Here is a 22,270-nt window from a genome sequence, read left to right on the forward strand (position 1 = left end):
TGAGTGTACTCTCCTGCAAGGCATGGAGGCACTATCCCCCCTCAGCCCTCTTCCCTCCTAGCTGGGCACTTTAAAATAATGCTGACAAAATTTGCTGGTTTTGGTAGAGGCGAAACTCGCTGGTGTCACTGCTCCAAGTTCTGCATAAATTGTTCCCATGCTGTGGAGTTGTGCAAAGTACTCTTGTTGACCTATTGTATTACCACTAATAAGATTGAATGTGGTTTTAATTTCTCATTTCCTCTTTCTCTGGATGCCCTTTTCCTACTACTTAGAGTCTTACTTCAGGTCTCTCTGTAGCAAAAGTCTCTTTCTGTGGCTCAAAGAATGAACGATGCTTTGCTTTCAGAGTGCTCTGCACTGGAGGGCTTTAAGTGGCATTCAGAGGAGGCTATCAGCCACAATATCTGATGTATTGGTGTGGCTGCAGTTCATGCATGGAGTGCAAAAAATGGGATTTAATTGGGAGGGAGGGGGAATAGCGGCCTTGGCTGAATGGATGGGTGAAAGTTCCCCGACCACCCCTTAGCCCAGCAAATAGTTGGTTGAGTGCTTGCCAGAGCGGAAGCGAGTTCCCTTTCAGGCACCCTGCCTTTGTCACCGTAAGAAAAAGCACACACGCACTCGTATGGGTTTGGCCTTGCAGCTGCAAAAAAAAACCCAACCAGGCGAGAGAGAACCATGCACACACCCAGATCCTGTTCTTTCAATACCAGCAGCTGTGGAGCCGGTGCTTTGCTGGAGGAAAGCACAGAGCTATAAACACAGCTTGTGGAAAACCTTTACCTTCTGTCTAGGGCAGCATGAAATCACTGGCCGCTTCCCTTCTGCAAGCTAAATTAAAAACGGCTGTAATTAACTTATACAAAATAGCCTTTTGGTTGCTATTGAGAATTCAATATTGTATCAAGGAGGTTACATCTAGGGGCTGGCTTCACATGAGAGGTTTCCATAAAGCAGCTTATTATAGACCTTGTGGTAAGCTTGGCTATAAAGGCCTGCATCCTTAGCATCCCTAATACAGTCTAATCTCTCTTTTCCCAAAAAGATCGGTTCAATAAAGTGATGATTCCCCCTGTACTCCAGTACCTCGTGCACTGCATCCAGCTCTAGGCTCCCAACACAAGAAGGACGTGGAGCTGCTGGAGCAGGCCCAGAGGAGGCCATGGAGCCCCTCTGCCCTGGAGACAGGCTAGGAGAGCTGGGGATGCTCACCTGGAGAAGAGGAGGCTCCCAGGGGAACCTTAGAGCCCCTTCCAAAGCCTAAAGGGAAGGCTATAGAGGGACTTTGGGCAAGGGCCTGGAGGTTGGTACGTGGGGGAATGGCTTCAAACTGAAAGAGCAGGTTTAAGATAGATTTTGGGAAGAAATCCTTTCCTGTGAGGGTGATGATGCCCTGGCACAGGCTGTCCAGAGCAGCTGGGGCTGCCCCATCTGTGAAAGTGTCCAAGGCCAGGCTGGACAGGGCTTGGAGCAACCTGGTCTGGTGGAAGGTGTCCCTGCTCATGGCAGGGGGTGGCATGAGATGGTTTTTAAGGCCCTTTCCAAGCCAAACCATTCTGGGATTTTATGGTTTCAAACACCCTTGAATAGTTTTGGATGGTCCAGAGCCTGGAGTTTGCACTGGAGATTACATAAGGTGAGATCACTGCTGGGCTCAGAACATGCAAGATGGAAACAACTACAGTTTAAACTGAATATTTTTCTGCCTGTCCCAAGGAGATTTCACAGGCATCTGTCACCACAGCCAAGCTGAAACCTGACCCTGCTCTGTCAGACCAGGGGGGCTGATTGAAACAGTGGGGCCTTGCTGGAGTCTGCTGGAAGGTTGTTCGGTCCCGCTGGCTGCAGGGATGGAGAAAGTGAGTCCAGGGATTGTCATGCTGTTGAGCAAAACCAGAGGACTGCTCCTCACAGCTTCCTGCAGCTCTGCCTGCAAATCCCAAATGGCAGCCTGGGATCCTGGGCCGTGCCTGTGCATTGCACAGATGGCTTGTGCACACACAAACGCTGCATTCAGCCTTTCTGTGGGATCAACTAGACACTGCCATGGAAGAGCTGGGTAATCCCAGATGTGGAGCAGGGCCCCTTCTCCCCCAGCCCTGGTTCCTCTCCCCACCCTTGAACAGAACAAACCGTAGGTGTGGGGAAAAACTGCCTGGAAAGTCCCAGATATGTGATGGCTTTTGGTGCTGGTGTGATGGGATCCTGCCTGTTCTCCCGAGTTCACAGAAATGCCCATCTTGCTGGGCTCCTGAGATCCCAAAAGCATATTCAGGCTCTTCATGTGGCATCATGTTTATATATTTATTTTTTCCCTCCACAATGGAAAGCCTGTGTATTATTTTGATTTATTAAGATGCTGTTTATAAACCATTTTGATTTAGACGCTCAAGGCCATTCTCTTGGCTTTTTGTGACCAAATCCCAGCAGATACAACACTTCTGGAAAATATCATGGAGTCAATGTCTTTTTTTTTTTTTTTTTTTTCTCCCCTCATGTCAAAGGTCGACTTAAAATATTAATGCTGCAAAGATTCATTTAAGATATTAAAACTGTTCAGGCAAGAATACATGTACATATTGTAATTACTTCCTTTTTCTTACAATTAAAGTAATTGGATTATATTTAATGAGCTATTTACATTTAATAATTAAGAAAAGACTTATCTTTCCAGTATTCCCCAAGTGCAGCAGAAGGGTGGGGGCACTCAGAGCTGTGATATAATTATCTAGGCGTGAGTTGAAACTGAAAGAGCAGTTGAGCTCTATAGAAAACACTTGGAACTGGTTTGTTCCTACTCTTTCATTAATCAAAATAGTTTAGTGTGTGGCAAAGAAGGGAAGGCTGAGCTTAGCTGCAAATGAGACAGAGTTTATCTGCTGAAAGGGAAGGTTAAAATATGCTCGAACTTAACGAATAAGTCATTTAGGGGGAAAAAAGCACACCCTCTCTTTCCATATTAATTACCGAGCGCTGCCCAGGAATGAGAATGTGCTGCTGTATTGTGAGCTGGGCTTTGTTAGTGCGACAGACACAAGCCTTTCCTCTGGCTGGGGAGGCTGGTGGGAAGCAGAGGAAGCAAAGCCGCTGTGCTCATTAGCGGGAATTCAGGCCGGGATGGAGGGAGGCAGCGCCGTGCTGGCAGCGGGGCTGGGCTTCTGCAGCATCCCCGCAGCCAGAGGCTCCTGCAGGACCTCCACGGGGAGCTCTGGGCAGGGGTACTGCTTGCCTTCCCTCCTACATTGTGTCTCTTCTAGTCAAGACCCTTTGAAGTGAATTCAGTGCTGTTACAGGCTGAGGGATGGAAAATTCTGCCCCTCTGTAGCACCCTGGTGACCTCCAGTGCTGCCTCCTGCCCCGGGGTGCTCACACAGGAGGGGTGTGGACCTGTTGGAGCAAGTCCAGAGATGCTCCAAAGCTGGAGCCCCTCTGCTCTGGGGACAGGCTGGGGGAGATGGGAATGTCCAGCCTGGAGAAGCCTCCAGGGAGACAAAGCCCATTCCAGTGCCTAGAGGGGCTCCAAGAGAGCTGAAGGGGGACTTTGGACAGAGGGGAATGGCTTCCCACTGCCAGAGGGCAGGGTTAGGTGGGAAATCGGGAAGGAATCTTTCCCTGTGAGGGTGGTGATGCCCTGGCACAGGGTGCCCAGAGAAGCTGTGGTTGCCCCTGGATCCCTGGCAGTGTCCAAGGCCAGGCTGGACAGGGCTTGGAGCAACCTGGGACAGTGGAAGATGTCCGTGCTTATGGCAGGAGGTGGCATGAGGTGGTTTTTAAGGTACTTTCCAACCCAAACCATTCTAGGATTGTGGGATTCTAGGACTGAAGCCTGCCCAGCCCTCTCCCTACGTACTCCTGAAATGTTTTTGAACCTATTGTGGGTGTTCAGTACCCAAGTACGCCAGAGCTACCTGTTGATTCATGCTCGTGATGCCACTCTGTGTTGTCACTGACCTTGTATCCTTGCCCAAATTCTTCATAGGTTTAGTAGAGAGCATTCTGCTCCCTTTGCTGCTCCTGTTTCCTAGGAAGCAACAAAGCCAGAGCTCTTGTGGTGCTGAAGGAGTTCTGCCTCTCTCTCCTGATGTATACCCTCACAGCAAAGACCTTGAAACCTTTCTGTTCTGGAGCTTTAATTCCTGTTTAATCAATAGTTCTGTATTCTGAGAATCAAATCCCAGTGACAGCTCTCTTTAATTGAGCTAAACTGGCTTTCTCTTGTCACGTCTCTTCTAGAGTTTTATTTAAATGCATTTGTTCTGCCTGTATCCTAGTCAGGTATTGATAGGAACACCAGGTGACCCTCTTTGTTTAACTTGTTTTTCAGCTAAATAAATGGAAACATTAATTAGCGCGATGGTTTGTTTTGTAGGAATTAAAAAAATAAAAGTCTAGGTCAAACTGCTGGTTCTGTTAGCACTCCAGCAGAAGCCAGGAGGATCTGTATGTTCCCCATTAGTGACACCCCCATCCTTCCTCCCCCAGACAGATTTCTGACAACAGCTCTGAGTGAGTCCCTCTCCAGGAGAGCAGCCTGGTATTTATTCCAGCAAGATCATCTTCAGCAAAGCTGATAACAAAAAGTTTAAAAGGAAGAGCCAAATTTTCAGTCACACCTGTGCAATCCCCTTGAGGGCAGTAAATGATGATGATAATGCATGAGCCAGACAAAAAAACCCGCAGAAAATGGCTTTCTGAGCCTCTTTTGCATTTTTCAGAGCCAGCAGACTGGAGGGGGGGGAAGAAAAAGGCAGAGGAGGAAAAAAAAAAGGTGTATTTTTACTCTGGGATTGGAGCAGGCTGGATGTTTGTTGTCTCAAGGACTCCACGCTGTACAATCCTCGTTGTGCTGCGGGATCAGGGCTGACATTCCCAGTGTTGGAACATTGCTGTGGAAAAGGGCAGTGCTGCTCTTGCCCCACATTATTGCCCAAACATCCTCTTTCGTAACGCCAGCAGATCGAGCCTGCAGAGTTCTCCACTCGGTGACTGAAGTGCATTATTAATACACAGGGGTTGTGCATGTGGATTTCTGTGATCAGTGTTCTCCCAAAGGTCCTGGATTTTCAGTAGATCCTGCTTTAGGAGAGCTTTTACGTGATGGTGGGGGAAAACACAGCGTGTGCTTCCCATCCCACCGGCTGCTGAGAGATGGTGGGCACTGTTTTCCGCTGTGCCCGGGGGGGGTTTACCCATCCATCTCCCCCGTGGTTTTTTGGGAGAATAGACCACTGTGAAAGGAAGCAGCCCTGCAGCTGCCCTTCACTGCTGACTCCTGCTCAGCTGCTGGCAGGCTGGGCTGGTAATGACAGATGAGCCTGTGATGCATTTTTGGGAATGAATACTTGTTACAGCTGGCGGGATGGAGTAGTTTGTGGCATCACATGGCAGTTTGCTCTATAATTTCGCTCCCTATTGCTCGGATGCAGCACTGATTGCTGGGTCTCTCTCTGAGCGTGGAACTGGAGCATTTCTGATTGCCGCATCCCACTTCTCTGTGGCTGCATTGTGAGCTTGGATATAGCCCTGAGCACTCAGCAGAGCCTTCTGCTGATTTTTTTTCCCCCTCAGTTCTCCCTGTGTGTGTGTGTGTGGCTGCTGCTTCCCTTTCTGCAAGTCTTTTGGGGTTACATAAAAGCCAGTCTCTTTCTGGCCATTACAGCTACATGGGGGAGTAGTTACTGCTGAGAGAAGCTTGAAATTTGAAGCAGAGTTGTCACAGACATTAGAAAGAACAGTCGGTCTGCGTTGGCAAGCTACTGAGTTAAGTCTTATTTCATACTGATGGGAATTTCAGATCTGATTATCTCCTTTCCCCCTCATTCCCAAACCTGCTGGTGTGTCTGGTCCCCCGATGGGCACTCCTAGAGGCGGCTCTCCAAAGTGCTTAGCTGAAGGCTTGGTCTCCTTGGCTGTGCTGCCTGTTTGTGTCCAGGCAGAGGATTTTGTAAGCCCTGCCGAGGGCAAGGTGGTTGGTCACCCTGACGTACTTGGAAATCAAGCCTAAATTCCCTTCCCCAAAAAAAGCGCTCTGCCCTCCTTAGGTGCTTTGTGCTACACCAGACACTATGACAGATGATCTCACTGCTGGGGTCCAGATTTATTTGCAGATGGTCCCTGATCTAAGAGGTTGTGTGTCACATTGAGCGGGGAATTACCCAGGTGACTCCCAGTAACGCTATGCTAACTGGTCAAATACCAGTGAGGAGAGCCTTGCCAGATCTCTCCCTCCAACTCACCTGTTATTTACAGCTCTTTGTGTGCGTTGCATCCGCAGGGCTCGCCTTGGAGTCCTGCCTGCCTTCTCTGCACCACCACAGTGACTGTGCTATCTGCCTGCTCTACAAAAAAAAAACCCCAAAAAAACAGCTCTGGTTCCTCTCTTGCTGTGCAGTGCTGTTTTCTGCTCTGCTCCAAACCACTTGTTAAGGAGTATTTGCTCCGAGTTGCTGTTTTCAGTTGACAGAGCTCGCCTTGGAAAGCAAATACTCAATCCTAAAACACCCCTGTATTGCTTCTCAATAGTTGTAATCAAAGTCTGTCTCCTTTATTGTTCCTAACAATTGTTCAATTTTACTGTGCCAGCCCTATTTATTAAAAATAGTCAATAAGACGCAGCTTTGTGCGAGGGGTTTATGGACTGGCAGTTCTTGTTTGAAACAAACCAATTGTACTTGATTCTAATCCAGAACTGGGATTCCTGAGTGATCTGCTGCAGCAGAGCTCATGGGGAGAGCGGTCGATGGCTTGCTGATAAGAAATCTTGGAGCAGCACGCTTATCTTGGATTTACCTCGGCTTCGCTTAAAGTGCTGGATTCCAAAAGGCAAGAATTGCAAGTCACACATTTTTTCCCCCCTTTTCGAGCCTGTGTTGGGCCACGCTTTTTCCCCAGTGCCCAAGAGTATTTGCAGAACTAATTGCCAAAGTCAGAATCCTCTTAAAAGCTGGTGAGCAGGACGTTCAAGGTGAGAACTCATTGTGGTGGGAGCAGGGTGTCAGACCAGAGCCACGGGAAGAAGCTCTACTCATGGATCCTGCTTCCTTGGAAAAACATGAAGCATCCAAGACCACGATGTGCACAGTGAGAGGGCAGGAGTTGTCAGGAAGGATAACAGGGAGCAAAATCCTGGTGAATCCTGGAAACAAGGTGCACTAGTTGAGGCTGGAAGATCAGTAGGAATGGAGGAGCAGTGAGTTCAGCTTCCAGTTTTTTTGTGCTCAGCAAACTTTTTTTCTGGGCTGGAGCAGGCCAGGGCTCGGCAGCGCCTGCGTAAGCATTTTGGGAGAGGGGAAATGATGAGGCATCCTGGCAATGCCCGGCTGTAGGTGGGGCAGCAAGGAGAAAGGAGCTGCAGGGCAAAGCTGGGCTTTTCAGATGGTTTGGCTTTTAGTCACTGCCATCACAACATCATCAAGGCTCTTGGAGCCTTCTGTGATTCAAGTCATGACTTGGAGGCTTCAGAGGAGGTGCTTGAGAGCAGGTGGGAAGGGTCTGGTTCAAGTGGGAGAGGAAAATCATTTGTTTCCTTGTTTTTAAGAAGGTATGAAGCACAGTGGTTGGGAGGATGAGTCTTTTGAACGTGGATTGATGCAGCAGGGTTTGTGGATTTTCCTTTCGGCTCTTCCAGCCAGCAGAGATCACTGAACTTCTTTCCTCGCACTGTGTTTCAATTTGATGCCTTTCTTTGTTTTCCATATTCATTAGAAATCTGTTGCAGAGTTTTCTGTTTCTAGAGGCGGTTTCCCTTTACTTCTAACATACTTGATCTCCTCTCCTGTTACACTGGGATCAGGGCACCTCCTCTGTGCCCATGTCATTCTTGCACCTTCTTTAAAAACAGTGTTTGCACCCCAAAACTCTACACTCCCGAAACAAATCTAATCTCCAGCATTCATAAGCAAATGGAAACGCTTATCTTTGCCCCAAAGATAAGGAATTTTGGCCTTGCAATTCATTTAAGTTGCATCTGAATGGTAGGATTTAGTTATGATATATGGCCTGCGATCACTGTGTGACAGTGACTAATGCCTGATGACCAGGCTGCCCAGGCAGGTGGGGTTCTGCTGTGCTGTCGTGCCCTGAGCACGGAAAGGGAAGCAGTCCTGGATGGCCCGTGCTTGGCACTGCACTGTCAGTGGCCTCCTTAATGACTCTGTTAAAGAATAACAGCACAAGCCTCCCAGAAACCTTCTTTAGCTCTCTCCCTTCTTTCATTTACTGTGTCTCCTCCCTGCCCCCAGCTCATGCCTCCTGTTGCCTCCCATGTTTTGCTTCCTCTTCCCCCTTCCCCTTTTGCTCTCATACCTTGTCCCTTCTCCACACCTGGTTTTCTGCCCTACCTGACTCCTGCTTTTGAAATACACCACTTACTTTCCAATCCACACTATTAATCTTTGTCCCACCTACTCACGAGGCATGAAGGTTTTACAGGAGCCCATTAGCTGTTATCTCTATCCCTACTCTCCAAACACTCCAGGAGAAAAACAAGGTCTTACAGTATTCTTGTGGGGGCACCACCTGCTCTTCTTCCAGATTTCCTTCATAAAATCTTGATGCTTCTCATCCTTCTGCTCGGAAGAGAGGAATTTTTGCTTTAAAATACCTCTTATCCAAAAGCTGCTGGGGAGAGCAGAGTGATTGTGCACAGCCCATCCTGCCCTTCCTGCCTTGATCAGCTCTGGTGCTCCACAGGGTTAATTTAATCCCTTGGTTTGCTGGAGCCAGGCTGGGTTTAGGGGCAGCAGAGCTGTCCTCATGGCCTTGGGAAGCGCTGCTGTGATCATGAGGGCAAAACTCTCCTTCTGCAGCGTGGAGTGTGGCTGGGAGGGTGGGGGTGGCTGCCAGGATGAGCTGGGCTATAAAGGGAGTCTTTTTCTTAGCCTTTATCTCTGCTGTCTAGCTCCAGTGCAAATTTGTGCTGTACATGTGCTCTACCTTTGTTTTTTTCTTTTAAGAAAAGCAGTTCTCACCACTACTCCTTGCTTTTACTTTCAAAACATGCTTTGAAGACAAACACTATTGGGGTGTCTGCATACAGGCAATGTATTCAGAACCCTTTTTTGTTGATATTTGAGGCACCGCTCCCATTTCCTGCCCTGTTTTCCCCATCCTTGCAGAGATCAGTGACCTGCATTTATCCAGCCATGCTACCCATCATCTTGGGGGCTTTTTGTCTCTTCTTATACAGTAGGCTCACATCTCATCCCCCACTTCCAGGCTTATTTTTCCTCTTGCTGTTTTCCTTCTTTCTGTCCTCCACCTTGGAAGGTTTCCAGCCAGGCTGTCCACTCCAGCTCTGCAGATCCCACCATGTGTGCTCCCTGGCCGAGCCCTGGGGAAGCACAGGGGAGAAGCTGGATGCAGGCAGCCTGCAAATGCTGCCTTGTTTATGAGAGCTGCTTGTTGGTGCAGACTGCAGTCTGGGGGGAGCTGGGAAAGTTTGTCTGGCATGAAGCACTAAAGCTGACAAAAGATTGTAGGGCTTGGGCTGGAATCGATAAAACACGAGGTGTTGGGAAGGGAAGGTCAGAGCCCTTCCTTAGTTCACCCTGTTCTTTAAATATCCCAGCAGTTACTGATGGCTGCAGTGGACACGGGGAAAAACAACACAGGCTCAATCCTCCGAGGGTCTTGCTTTTATTTGTTTGGATGCAGATCTGGCTCCCCTCTCCCATAAGGTGTTGGGTTTTGGGGACTCTTTCTGTGCAGCCTGGTCTCATGGCAGGAGGTTGGAACAGGATGAGCTTTAAGGTCCCTTCCAACCCAAATCATCCTGGCATCCTGAGATGTTGTGAAATCCCTCGTGTAGAGGCGTTGCAAAATGGTAGCAACCTACATCTGCTTGTCTGGGAGATATCCCAGCGCCCGGTGCTGCGGCTCTTGAACTCCTCTGCCTTAATGGGTCAAATTTAGCAATTCAAAATCTGGCTTCTGAGGTAATTAGGAGGGATAATGCCCACTTCTTCCTCTTAACACCCTGATAGAAAAGCATCCAGGAAGGACTCCTGGACCTCAAAGATAAGCTGCCAGCTGCCACAGAGACTATCAAAGGGTGGCTCAAAGTCAAGAGCAAACAGCTGATTTTTTATGGTTCTTGGGTTTTTGCTGGTGGTGACAGGAAGCCATGTTCCCCAAGCTGTTCGCTTCCTGTTTTATTTTTACACCCAGCCCGAGCAGATCCGCATGCCTATCACATGGGAGCTGCCTGCTTCTCTTGGGTTGTTCCTCAGCTGACCTAGAAAAGTGATTCTTTCCCCTTCTAAATTAATCAAGAACTTGGGATGTATTTGCTTTCACTTAGTCCTAAAGATTTCAGGCATGTATGATGCTCCTTGTAGTGAGCTGATCACACAGGCTTCCTTCTCCCTCTTGGAGCTGGATGATCTGGGAGGGAGCTGTTTGATGCTTCAACATTTGGGCCTGTTAGCAAAGGGGATTTTTGTTACTTTATGGCACTGACCTGCACGTAAAAGTGTTTTTTTGTCCAAAGCGTAACTTCCGGACACTTGGGTTTTCTTCAAGTGTTTTATTTTATTAGTTTTTTTAGAGAACTGGAAGTTTGTCCTGTCTGTTGTACAATCAATCCTGACTTATTTCTGAGCACACTCCAGTCCTGCATCCTGATTAGAGCTCCCTCAGCCTTCAACTGCTCTAGCACGAAAACAATGGTCCAGTGTAAACCTCATCCCTGGGGGATTTCCCAAGGGAAGAGGAGTGCAGCCTGCAGGATAAGGAACAGTCACCAGAAAGTTTCCTGGTCAGCTGCAAGCGCTTCCTGTTGTTCCAGGAGAGCCCCGTGTGCTGCTCCAGGAGGGAGGCACCACGGCGCGCTTTGGCGTGCTGTTTTTGTTCCTTCTTTTTTTGTATAATAACATCTCCTGTCTTCATCTCCGTGGTTTAAGCAACTATTGATTGCAAGTTCGAAATGTTTCTGAAGAGGAACTCGTAAGAGTCACGCCAGGCACTGAGTGAGCGGGAGGCAGGAGCCCTGTCGGGGCAGCGGGTGGGCAGGGAGGGAATAACGGCTGCGGCGTCGCCAGCAGCACTGGGAATGTGGGCGAGGATGTGGAGTTCTCCATCTCTGCCTCTGTACCTGGGCTGGTGAGGCTCTGCTGTCACTGCAAGTCAGAGAACAGGAGGATCTTTATTTCTGATGCACCAGTTTTCTCAGGGTGGGGAGCGGGGGAAAGAAGGCTTATAAGTAAAGCCATTTGAGAGCAGGAAAAACGAACACCATGGCTCTGGTGTGCCTGGAATTTGCGGTTGAGTAATCCTTTCCTGTTTCTTTTTTGGGTTGTTTTTCATCTTTCAGAACAGTGCCTGAAGCAGGTCCACCATGCCGTTAGTAACGAGGAACATTGAGCCAAGGCACCTGTGCCGTCAGACGTTGCCTAGCGTTCCGAGCGAGCTGGAATGCGTGACCAACATCACCCTGGCAAATGTCATTCGACAGCTGGGCAGCCTGAGTGAGTACCATGGCGAGCCTGCGCGTTGCCCTCAGGAGTCGCTACTGCTCTTTATTTAGCTCCCTTTCTACTCTCGTGTTCCTATTTCTCCCCCATCTGCCTTCCCTGGGTAATGCTAAAATGTTTTCCTAAAGAAATCTGATGCTAATTTCATATCCCTGGTCCCACTGCCTTCCTATCTAAGAGAAAATGGGGAGGGGGGTGTGTGTATGTGTGTGTGCATGTGAGAGGCTGCAGTGAAACTGCAGATGGAAGGATGGAGCACAACTCAGGCTTGTAAAATGGGAGGCTCTCGGAGCAGGCAGGATCTTGTGTCAGAGAACGTGCCTGTAATTGCATGCGCTACTAAATGGAGCTTGACTCTGTTGAATCTACACCATGTCAGTACTCTTATTTTTAATGAAAGATAATTAAAGCCCCCACGCAGAAGCTCCTGTTTGCCCCCGCTGCTGTTTGTTGTGTTGTGAGACCCAAAGACCCGTCTGAGCCAAGTGGTGCCTCCAGAGTGTCAGTGGTTTGGGCTGCTCACTCAAATGGCAGCGTGAGCTGGAGCAATGCCTGGCTCAGCTCTCCAGTGGGCTGACCCGTAGCCTTGGAAAAGCTGGAGGGAAAACACAGGCCTACATGCCATAGGAGAAAGGAAGAGTTAATTGTGATCTCTCCGGGATCACTCCATACTCTGTTGAAACGCTCTGGGTTCTGATTAACCACCTTTGTCCTTGAAGGGAGACTTTGATAATCAAATTAATCTATTGTTTAGCTCCTCTGGGGTGTTTGCAAGCCCTTCTGCTTGCTCTGCAAAGCAAGCCCTTGTCTTCCGCCATGTGGCAGGCAAAGTTTGGGTGCAGCCTCTTTCCAGCAGTGCAAAGCATGGCTGTCACTGAAATCTGGGCCCATGTTTGCTGCCAGTCGGTGTCACATTCTGTTGGGTTGGAGAAATGTCACTGCACAGGCGAGACCAGGCTCTCTGCTCGTGTTCAACTGGCCCTCGTTGTTCATTTGTTAGGTCTGGTAGCCAAGATAGTTGTAGAGTGTGAGTGAAATCCATCTCGTGCATGTGAAATGGTGAGGAAGGAGGCAGTAAAGCTGTGCAAAGCCCAGCTGCAGGGAAAGCTCATCCCTGTTCAGAGACATGCTGTGGGTTAGTGTGACAGCCCTGGCCAGATCCCACAGGTTTAAGACCTTCTTTGCACAGATATTCAAAGCTTCTCTCCTTCTGAAGCACTGGGAGCCATATCACAGCCTGATTTCTTCTTGGGGAAGGTGCTCTGGGAGCAGAGATGTGGGGATGAGAGGAGAAGGTGTGAGCTGCTCCACCAGTCACAGGTACCTGGGGAGGCAACTGAGGAGAGGTGCCTCCTGCTGACACTTGGTGTGAGAGGAGAGCAAGGCGGGTGGGAGGGAAATGCTGAGCACCATCCACTTCCCCAGGGTCAGCAGTATTTTAAATAAAGCATTGTTTAGACTATGCTCACACCCAAATGACCAAACTCCTGCCCTCTGCCCTCTCCTCTCTCCTCCGAAAAACAAATTCTCTCTCTCCTTGTACCTTTGCTATTACAGGAACGTAGAGCAGGTTCACTAGGCTGTGACAGCCCTGTCAAGTGAATAATCAGCCATGCCTGGTGCACCACGGTCTCTTTACAAAGATGCAAACATAAATCTTGTCAAACTTCCATATTCCAGTGAGTTTACCCTTCGTTACTATCACAGCTGGGAGCACTTTGTATAAGTCGACTGCGCAGTTTTGTGTGATTTTACAGAATCCACAAGCTAAAGATGGAAGGACCTATTAAATCATGCCGTCTGTCTTCCTGCCAGTGCATGACAAAGATAATTCTGATTGTAAGCTGCACTTTTGCAGTCAAAGTAACTAAACTAAAAAATTAATCTCTGTCTTACCCCATCTAAAAGTGTTTGTGAGGCTCAGGTGATGTGTGAGATGCTGGGTGATAATTCCAGGTGCACTTACACAGGCAAGGGAACACAGACCATCTTTTCCCTCTTAAGAGTCAAATCAATATAGAAAATGCTGTTACATATTAGTTTATACTTGGAATATACTTTGCAAACCAAAGACTTAATTTTTCCCTTAGTGCTTGTTGCAGTTCCTTGTGAAATTCAGAAATGTTTTTTTACTTCTTGTAAAAGTAGAAACGAAATTGCAACTTTTTTTTTTTTTTGAGCTGTTGCTGAAAGGTTTCACATTTTCCCACAGATAAATTGTTACTTTCTTTGGTCAAATAGGAGAACTGGTCTGTGCTGATGTTGAAAATGGAGATTGCTTCATGAAACATGGCTACAAGAAGAGCTACCTGGCCCTTAGATCTCCAAACATAAAATTCTTCTTATGAGTTTGGGTTTATTAATTGAGCATATGTGGAGTCTGCATTGTCTGGGAGGGTGAAAGGAAGAGGTCAGTTTAAGTTAACCTTCAGCATTTGCTTTCTACAAACACTCAGACCTGACATTGCCACCAAAAGGGGTTGAGAAGGTTGAATTGTAACCTGCCTTGTTCCCTGTGCTTGGCAGTGTAAGGAGATCTCCTGGGAGCGGGAACGAGGAGTTGATATGTTGGGTTAGATAGCTGGGAGTGTTTGTGCAGCTGGGCTTTGGGGGATGCCCTCACCTTGCCTTGTGCAGGGGGTGCTTTGTCTCCCTGACTCTGCAGACAACCACGTTTTCCAAAATTACTGTTGCAATTAGACTTCCAACTGTTTTTTCTTTCCTGAATGTCGGAGAGGATCTTTGGGAGTAACGGATTCCAGAACAAACTGTTGACCATATGATGATGCACTTCAAAACCAGACTGCTTATTGGGAGCAGCCTTGTACTCAGCAGCCGTGGCTGGAAATGTTTCCCATCAGTGGGAACACCACGGGCCCATGTCTGCGGTCAGTGCCAAGTCTGCTCTGCTCCACACTGTCCTCAGCGTGCTTGGGGCTCCCTGTCTTGGGTTGTGCCCAGGAGCAGAACAAAAAGACAGGACTCACTGGAAGTTCTTGGGTTTCTTCCAGGTCTCCCATCTCTGTCTACCTGTGGCCATCTCTTGTTGCACTGTAGGTTTTCAACTCCTAAAGATGGGGCCATGTTTTTGTTACTCCTGTAAGTGATGCAGCTCCTCATTTGAGCCCCGGGCACTCAAATGGCCCAAACCATGGATGGTTCTTGTCATAGCACCCCACTGGGTAGTCCACACCGTTCCAGAGAGAATGTCCCTGATTGAGAAGTTCCCCTTTGGTTTTGATTTAGAATCAATGTGAACGCATCAATTTTTCAGACACTGCCACCTGAAGGAACAGCAGGGTCAGTGCTGTCAGCTGCGGTTTCAGCTCCAGCTTTGGGATCCAGGACTGGGTCTGCTCTCTACTTCCAGAGTGCTTTGAGCTTGTAAATATATCCCAGCTCCCCTGGAGGCAGGCCTGCTGGAGACTGGGAGCCTTTGAGATTCTCCAGAGCAATAAAAATCTAACTGTATTTTCTTGTCTAATAAACAGAACAGCAGAGAATCTTAAAGGACCTTCAGATCCATCCACATTCAGTCCAGTGTAGTGTTGTCAGCCCTCTTTAGTTTGTTACTTTACCAGACTTTAAAGTATGTCTCAATTGTTTCCTTATTGCTTGAAGATCCCTTGAAATGTCAGGTTTTGGTGGAACAAAGCGCTTTCTTCCTGGGTGTTAAACTCAGCCCTGATAAACTTGAAAAGAAGAGTGGTTGCTTCTTTCTCTTTCTTTCTTTCTTTCTTTCTTTCTTTCTTTCTTTCTTTCATTCATCTGGGAGACTGAGTATGGTCTGATGTGGTTCATAAGGGTAATGTGGACACTTCAATATTGCAGGTAAATCTGCAGAAGACATATTTGGAGAGTTGTTTACTCAAGCCAACACCTTTGCCTCCCGGGTGAGCAGTCTCGTCGAGAGAGTTGACCGCTTGCAAGTCAAAGTCACTCAGCTGGATCCCAAAGAGGAGGAAGGTAATGGAGTGGAGCACAGCTCGAGCATGGTGAAGGTTCTCATTGAGTCAGCACGGTTGGTTCAGCACCATAAGCCCAGCATGACACTGCCATGGGTGTTGGAATGTGTTCTCTGGAGCTGAGCAACTGTTTCCCTGCCTCCCGGTCGAGCACTTGTGGACAGCCTTTTTGGCTTTGCTCTTCAGTGACTCTCCATGTGAGAACTTGCTCTCCAGCAGTTGGGTGGCAATGGATGAGCTGCTTGAGCTTGGTCACAGGGGTTCCAAAGCCCATGGGCCCTCGAGGGAGAGCTGTGTTGATGGAGCAGTGGATCTTGGCAGCACACTGGCGATTTGATGGGTTTCCCAAGGAATCTGTGGGAAAAGGAACCTGACCTTAGGAACTGTAAAGCATGCCAAGAACTCCGACTGTCATCAGATGTTCACTGCTTGGGCTTCAGTGTCATTGGCCTGGGTCAAGTTGTTCTTCACTTGTTCTCTCCTCTTCCTTACAGTCTCCTTGCAAGGCATTAACAGCAGGAAGGCCTTCAAAAGCTCCACCACTCAGGACCAGAAGCTCTTTGACAGAGATTCTCTCCCTGTGCCTGTCCTCGAAACCTACAGGACCTGCAATACCCCACCACCTCTCAACTTCCTCTCACCTTACAGGTAGGGGTGCAGTATCTTCCTCTTCCTTGGAGAGAAGAACCTCTTCCTCCCAACCTGCTGGGGAGATCCTTTCCTGTCCTGTGCTGGGCTGAAGTAGCTGTTTCCACTGGGAAATTGGGCTGCTAAACAAATCCACCAGGAGATCTCTGTCCTTTGGATTATGTGAAACTTTGCTTTTGAGGTCATACAAATGAACGTAGCTAGAAAATTATCTCTTTGGTGTTGTGCTGTCACTTCTGTGAGTGCCTTGGGGCCAGGCGTGGCTGGCACTGCAGAACCATGCTGGGTGTGCTGCAGATGAGGCATTTTTCTTGTGCTCCTCCATAGCCCAGTGGCTCCTTTCCAAAGAGCCGCAGTGCGAGATGCAGAGCAGTCACCTGGAGGTGGCTCTCACCCAGGTGGGCACAGCAGGCACCTGGTGCTGCTTCTTGTGGTCTCTAGTGCCTGCTCTGAGACATCTGGTGGGACCTACACTGGCTGTGTAACCAGTTCTGAGCAGTCCCACTCTGATTCCATCTTGTAGGTAGTAGAAATAAAGGGGGTCAGAATCCAGAGACTTATCCCACATCCATAAATACCTTCTGAGCAGGTAAAAAGTAATTACAGATAGCTGGAGGCAGCTGTCTCCTGCCAGACGCGGCTGCACTGCAAAGTGGGAGGAGAGGGAGTCTGTGTGCGCTCACTCAGGAGCTTCAAGGACGCTGCTGGTCTGATTTAGGGTTCCTGAGCTGGAGGAGGAGGTTTTTTCACACCAAAATACAGCACAAACAAAAGGGAGTTGAAGTGGGAAAGACCTGGTGCTCTCCTGGTGATTGTTCAGAGCAGTTGAGCTCTTCAGGTGCTGAGTAATGGAGGGTTTGTGTGAGGGCAAAAGGAATGGGGTGTGGGAGAGCTGGGATGACTGAAATGGGGTCTCTTCCTGTTCTGAAATGGGGGGCAGGGGCAAGAACAGCACTTGTGACCATCTCACTGCACTTTTAAACTGTTGTCTGAGACAGTGCCTTGCGTTTCCTTCAAAGAAATGTCTGACTTGATCCTTGTCTGTGTGTTTTTTTTCCTCTCCCTGTTCCAGGGATGATGGCAAAGAGGCGCTTAAATTCTACACAAATCCTTCATATTTCTTCGACCTTTGGAAGGAGAAAATGCTTCAGGACACCAAGGATATCATGAAGGAAAAGCGGAAACATAGGGTGAGGAAGGGAAGAATAGGAAGTGGGAATTGTTAATAAATTTTGCACTCCAAATTTGCTATCCAAAATTCAGGTTTGCACTTTTGGACTCCTGTGGGATCAATTCAGTGAAGTTTTTATCTGGTTTACCCACATCCTTGTTAATTAAAAAAAGAGAACAAAGATACTTCTAATTGTTTTTTCCAAATGTCACTGTCTTTGAGCCTTAACGTTATATTATATAATAGCATAAGAGATGTAGTCTTAACATACTTTATTTAGCTTTTGAGCAACTTGAGTATTAAGCATGAAAACAGATTGTGATTCTTCAATGAAAGATAACAAAGGAGAGATTCAGGGTGTGTTAGAATTCTGAGTGAGGCCATCTAAAGCCCAGTTCTCTGTGGGCAAATGTCCATATTGCACCCCAGAGCACTGAACACCATCAGGGTGAAGGTGAGATTTGGGCATCTTGGCACAGAGGCCAAAACCTAAATTGATGTGGGAAACCAGAGCTTTTACTCTGCCCTCAAGCTGCTTATGCCAGGGAGTGGTGATGGCATTGTGTCTGGGCTGCACTGGGCAACCTGATGTTGTCTGGCATTTTTTGTGTTGTCTATGCTCCAGCTTTTTTATATGAAGATCTTTGGAGAGTGCAGCAATCAGGAAAGTAAACTAAAAATCCTCTTTGAGAATGTATCTTCTTGTAACTGCTCCAGGTCTGTCCTGTCCCTCACTATTCCCAGTGAATTTAAAGCAAAATAAAGCTTGTGTTTGATTCCTCCTCTCTTAGAAAGAGAAAAAGGAGAATCCGAACCGAGGAAATGTGAATCCGCGGAAGATCAAAACCCGGAAAGAGGAGTGGGAGAAGCTGAAAATGGGACAGGAATTTGTCGAGTCAAAGGACAAGCATGGTCCTGCTGGGTAAGCAGCTCTGGGGCTGGGTGATTGGGATGCAGTTCACCCTGCGCTGCAGCTCCTCCAGATCCACAGATCGATACTGCCACTAATCAGATTCTCCAAAGTAAATCCGTCTGCTGATCTAAAATTTGCCAAATAAATCAGGGAACTGCATGGTTGGAACAAGGTGGCAGGAACGGCTCTGGCTGCTCTCACTGCCTGTGGGCACAGAGGTGTTGGGAGCTTTGGCTCTGCCCCACGGCAGTGCCCTTCCCTCACAGCCAGCAGAGGGTGGCATCTCGGTGCCATTGTGTGATGGCTTTGTTACATTTCACAAATGGCTCTTCACACCCTAAAGTTGAGGCGGGGGCTGTCCCCATCCAAGTATTTCAAGCTACAGATCTCTCTTTAGCACTTCTGGCTTGGGAATTCATTTAACTTTTGACACCAGCAAGGCTGGAAGCAGACCGAATTCCCCACAATGCTCTTCTTCCTTGCAGCTTCCTTTCATATAAGAAAAAAATCTCTCTTTAAATCACACTCTCCAGCTAAAAATAAAACTTGCTTTTAGTTTAATAAGAGAACAGGTTTGGTTTCTAGCAGGGGAATCGAGCAGCACAACAGCACCATTTTCTTGCTCCTCTCTTTTCTCATGTGAGTGTGTTCTTGCATTTGGATTCACTTGGGGTCCAGAGCCCCCAAAAATAGGGTGGTTCCCCCTCCCCGCAGTGAAATGAGTCCACTGAAAGTGTGAGAGTCTCTTTTCAGTACTATTCCAGCTTTGAATACTTGTTGTAATGGCATTGCAGTTTCAATTTTGATATTCTCAAGCTTATTTTTTTGCCTCTTTGAGTATTTCCTGTTTTTACCACTGATGATACTCAGTGTAACTGCAGGTTCTTTAAGTCCAAGTTGGTCAAAACACTCTTAAATGTTTTTACAAAATCAAGTGTTAAGAAAAATGCATTTATTCAGGTGTTTGCTTGTTTATTAAGATATATACTCCTGCTGTTGTGGTGTGCAGTAGCCATAAACAGGGCACACCTGAGCAAATTTTAGCCAGAGAATTACATAGAGCAAACACATACAGGTGTATGTGGTTCTCCATATAGGAGTCTTTGAGAAATAAAGGGGCTTTTTTAATTATGTAAAATCATGGACTGATTTGGGTTGGAAAGGGCCTTAAAGTCCATCCAGTTCCACCCCCTGCCATGGGCAGGGATGCCTTCCACTAGACCAGATAGCTCCAAGCCCCATCCAACCTGGCCTTGGACACTTCCAGGGATGAGGCAGCCAATCTCTCTGGACAACTCTCTGAGGAAAAAAAAAAACAAGCTTTAGACATTGCCGTGAGCTCTTTAACTGTTCATCTTGCTTTTCCCAGGTACCCCTCCAACATGGTGTACCAGAACGGCAGCATCGGCTCCAGCGAGAGCATGGATGGGAACTGCTACCCGCCACCGCCACAGACTGACTCTATTGTGCCACCACCTCCCTCATTCCCAGATGACAGCCTGCCTCCACCCCCGGTGGAATTTAGGTAAGCCTACGGGATCCCTTCTGTCACCAAGGAGTAGTAGGTGGTGTAAAAGGATGACATGAGACAGGCTGAGATAGTTCAGCAGAACTTCCTAATGGGTGTTGTATGGGAACCAGAATGCTCCTGTCTGGAAAGGCAGTGCAACTGCAGGCAGGGGCAGAGGCTCAGGCAGCACAGCTCTCCATGACTCCCAGGCAGAAGGGGAGAACTAGAGCAGATTTATTCCACAGCGGTGTCCCAGGGAACTGTTTGGCTCATTTTCCAATGCATGGGCTTCTGTTCCTTATGTTCCATTTGGACAATGCTCTCAGGCACATCACGGAATTCTTGGGGGTGTCCTGTGCAGGGCCAGGGGTTGAACACGATTATCCTTGTGAGTCCCTTCCTACTCAGGATATTGATATTCCATGACAGAGCTTTGCAAAGAACAACTTCTTTAACCTCTTGCCCTGATGTGTGAGAAACACACGATGTGGGCACTGGAGATGGAGATGTATTTAAATTTCAAGGACCTGAGCACAGCAGCTGCCTCCTTCCCAGAGACTTGGGTGCAAGTTCAGGTCATTTACTTCAGATTGAATGAAATGGTGACTCCCAGGCACCTCCAGAGATGAGTTGTGGTCCAGCAGTGGCTCAAGACGCAAAGGACAAAACAGGAGTGGACTTCTTTTTTTTAAAGGCATTAAAACAGAGTCAAGAGGAACAAGAGAAAGTTTGTCTGATAGACAGGGCTGCTTGGCTTCTCTCCATCTTAACCAAAGGCAACAATGCTGCAGCAAAAGCTCTTCTGATGTGTCAGAGAGACCCAGCACTGCACTCTGCAGCCTGTGCCTCTCGGGCAGAGCAGACACGAGCTCTCAGATAAAGCTCTCACCGCCTTATGCAGTTGCTTAGATCTTTGCCCAACCCCACAGGTCTCCCCTCTCTGGTTTTGTTTTGATGGTTGTTTTTAAGGAACCCTGGGAGGTAGATTTGATCTTCAGGAGTCTGTTTTGGATCAGCACTGTTAAAAATGGTGATGTTTTTGTGGCAAATTTTTCTGTCTTGCCATGGAAGGAGATGTCAGTTTGGGGCTTCCCTTGCACAGGATGTCACACTGTCAGTGGGCAGTGGAGTCCTGTGGGATGAACAGAGCCTCCACAATGGGAGACTCAGTCCCTCATGGACTGGTGTTTTCCATATGAGCACGTTGGGTTTCCATGTCCTTCCCTTCACTCCCCACGGCAAGCTCTGAGACATGGCTGCACACTCCAGCTCCGAGCCATGGAATCCAGGGGGCAGATCCATTCCCAGCAGGTGTTCAGAGCATATGCTGCTGACCTGGCAGCCCCTCCCTCCCTCCCAGTGCAGTTTGTCCCTGCAGACACCCCTGCTCCCTGCCTGGCGTGTCACAGGCCTGACCTCAGCGAGGAGGGGTGATGGCAGGAGCTCTGGAGCCAGGAGGCTGCTCCGAGCTCAGACGGGCTCACCTGGCCTCTGGCAGAGGTGAGGTGGCTCATGTTATCGTCAGCCTGGAGATGGGATGGAGGACAGCATTCCTGCCATCCCTAGAAGCTTTCCTTTGTTCTGGAGGTGTAGGCCAAAAGAAACAGTGTGAGGGAACTAAAACCAAGGAGTGAGGTCTCATGGAAACATCAGTTAAAGCTGGAACTTGGATTTTTTTTGTCTGGGCTGCAGCAAACACACATGATTTGCATTAACACAGAGACTGTACAGTCTGATCTGGCCTCAGGGCTAATTCCCTGTCTCTCTCATTCTGTTGCCACAGCTATCCTGTAGACAACCAAAGAGGTTCTGGTTCTGGAGGGCCCAAACGATCCAGCCTGGTTAGCCCGAGCCACCCGCCACCAGCTCCTCCGATCGGATCCCCCTCGGCAGCCAGGCCGGGCTTTGCTCCCCCTCCAGCTCCTCCTCCACCACCACCACTGATGGAAAACAACCCCCCTCCACCACCCCCCATGGGATTCCCCTCCCCGGGAACTCCCCCACCACCCTCGCCCCCTTCTTTCCCCCCTCACCCCGAGTTTGCTGCCCCTCCACCTCCCCCACCTCCCCCAGCAGTCGACTACAGCAGTGTTCTCCCAGCCCCGCAGCCGGGCACTGGGATTGCACCGCCCCCGCCGCCGCCCCCGCCTCCTCCGGGCCCTCCGCCCCTGGCCTCCAGCGGCCTGGATGGGCCCCCGCCCCCTCCTCCGCCCTCAGACACCTCCACATCCAAGCCCAAGTCATCCTTGCCTGCAGTTAGCGATGCCAGGAGCGACCTGCTTTCAGCTATTCGGCAAGGTAAGGTTGTGTTTCCATGCCAGCGCTCTCCTTTGCCTCTGGAAAAACCCTTGGGAGCTTCTCCTGGGAGTGGTGTGACTGCCTTGCTGCTCAAGGCTTGTCCCTTGTTGTCCCTCCTTGTCTGCCCACCCTCATGAGCACCTTGCTGGCTTTTATGCTTCCCCCACACTTTTGGAGATGGCAGTGCCAGAATTGGTGTGATCCAGGTTTGTTGGGGAGTGTACAGCAGTGGTGTTACCCTGTGCAGGGGCACAGAAGGGATTTGCTTCCCATTCCACCTCCCCACCCAGC

At 48.7% G+C, this 22,270-nt stretch overlaps 1 protein-coding gene across 4 annotated transcripts in view; it reads left to right on the top strand.

Annotated features, from left to right (window-relative positions):
• Window positions 1-22,270, top strand: part of WASF2 (WASP family member 2) — a gene marked incomplete at its 3' end in the record, with an annotated part of 32,313 nt that overhangs the window by 5,545 nt on the left and 4,498 nt on the right. For 2 of the 4 annotated variants that reach the window (XM_083879699.1, XM_083879698.1), the window contains exons 2-8: window positions 11,315-11,468; window positions 15,306-15,440; window positions 15,934-16,087; window positions 17,160-17,277; window positions 18,050-18,180; window positions 19,541-19,696; window positions 21,465-21,979. In XM_083879699.1, the coding sequence (XP_083735825.1) occupies window positions 11,339-11,468; window positions 15,306-15,440; window positions 15,934-16,087; window positions 17,160-17,277; window positions 18,050-18,180; window positions 19,541-19,696; window positions 21,465-21,979 (1,339 nt within the window). In that variant the 5' untranslated portion in view covers window positions 11,315-11,338. Of the gene's footprint in view, window positions 1-11,314; window positions 11,469-15,305; window positions 15,441-15,933; window positions 16,088-17,159; window positions 17,278-18,049; window positions 18,181-19,540; window positions 19,701-21,464; window positions 21,980-22,270 lie in introns of those variants that run through there. The other 2 variants (XM_083879700.1, XM_083879701.1) reach the window with 2 other exon arrangements.

The sequence above is a fragment of the Zosterops lateralis genome, assembly GCF_965231275.1.
Source record: "Zosterops lateralis genome assembly, chromosome: 28".
In the NCBI taxonomy this organism is placed as follows: domain Eukaryota; kingdom Metazoa; phylum Chordata; class Aves; order Passeriformes; family Zosteropidae; genus Zosterops; species Zosterops lateralis.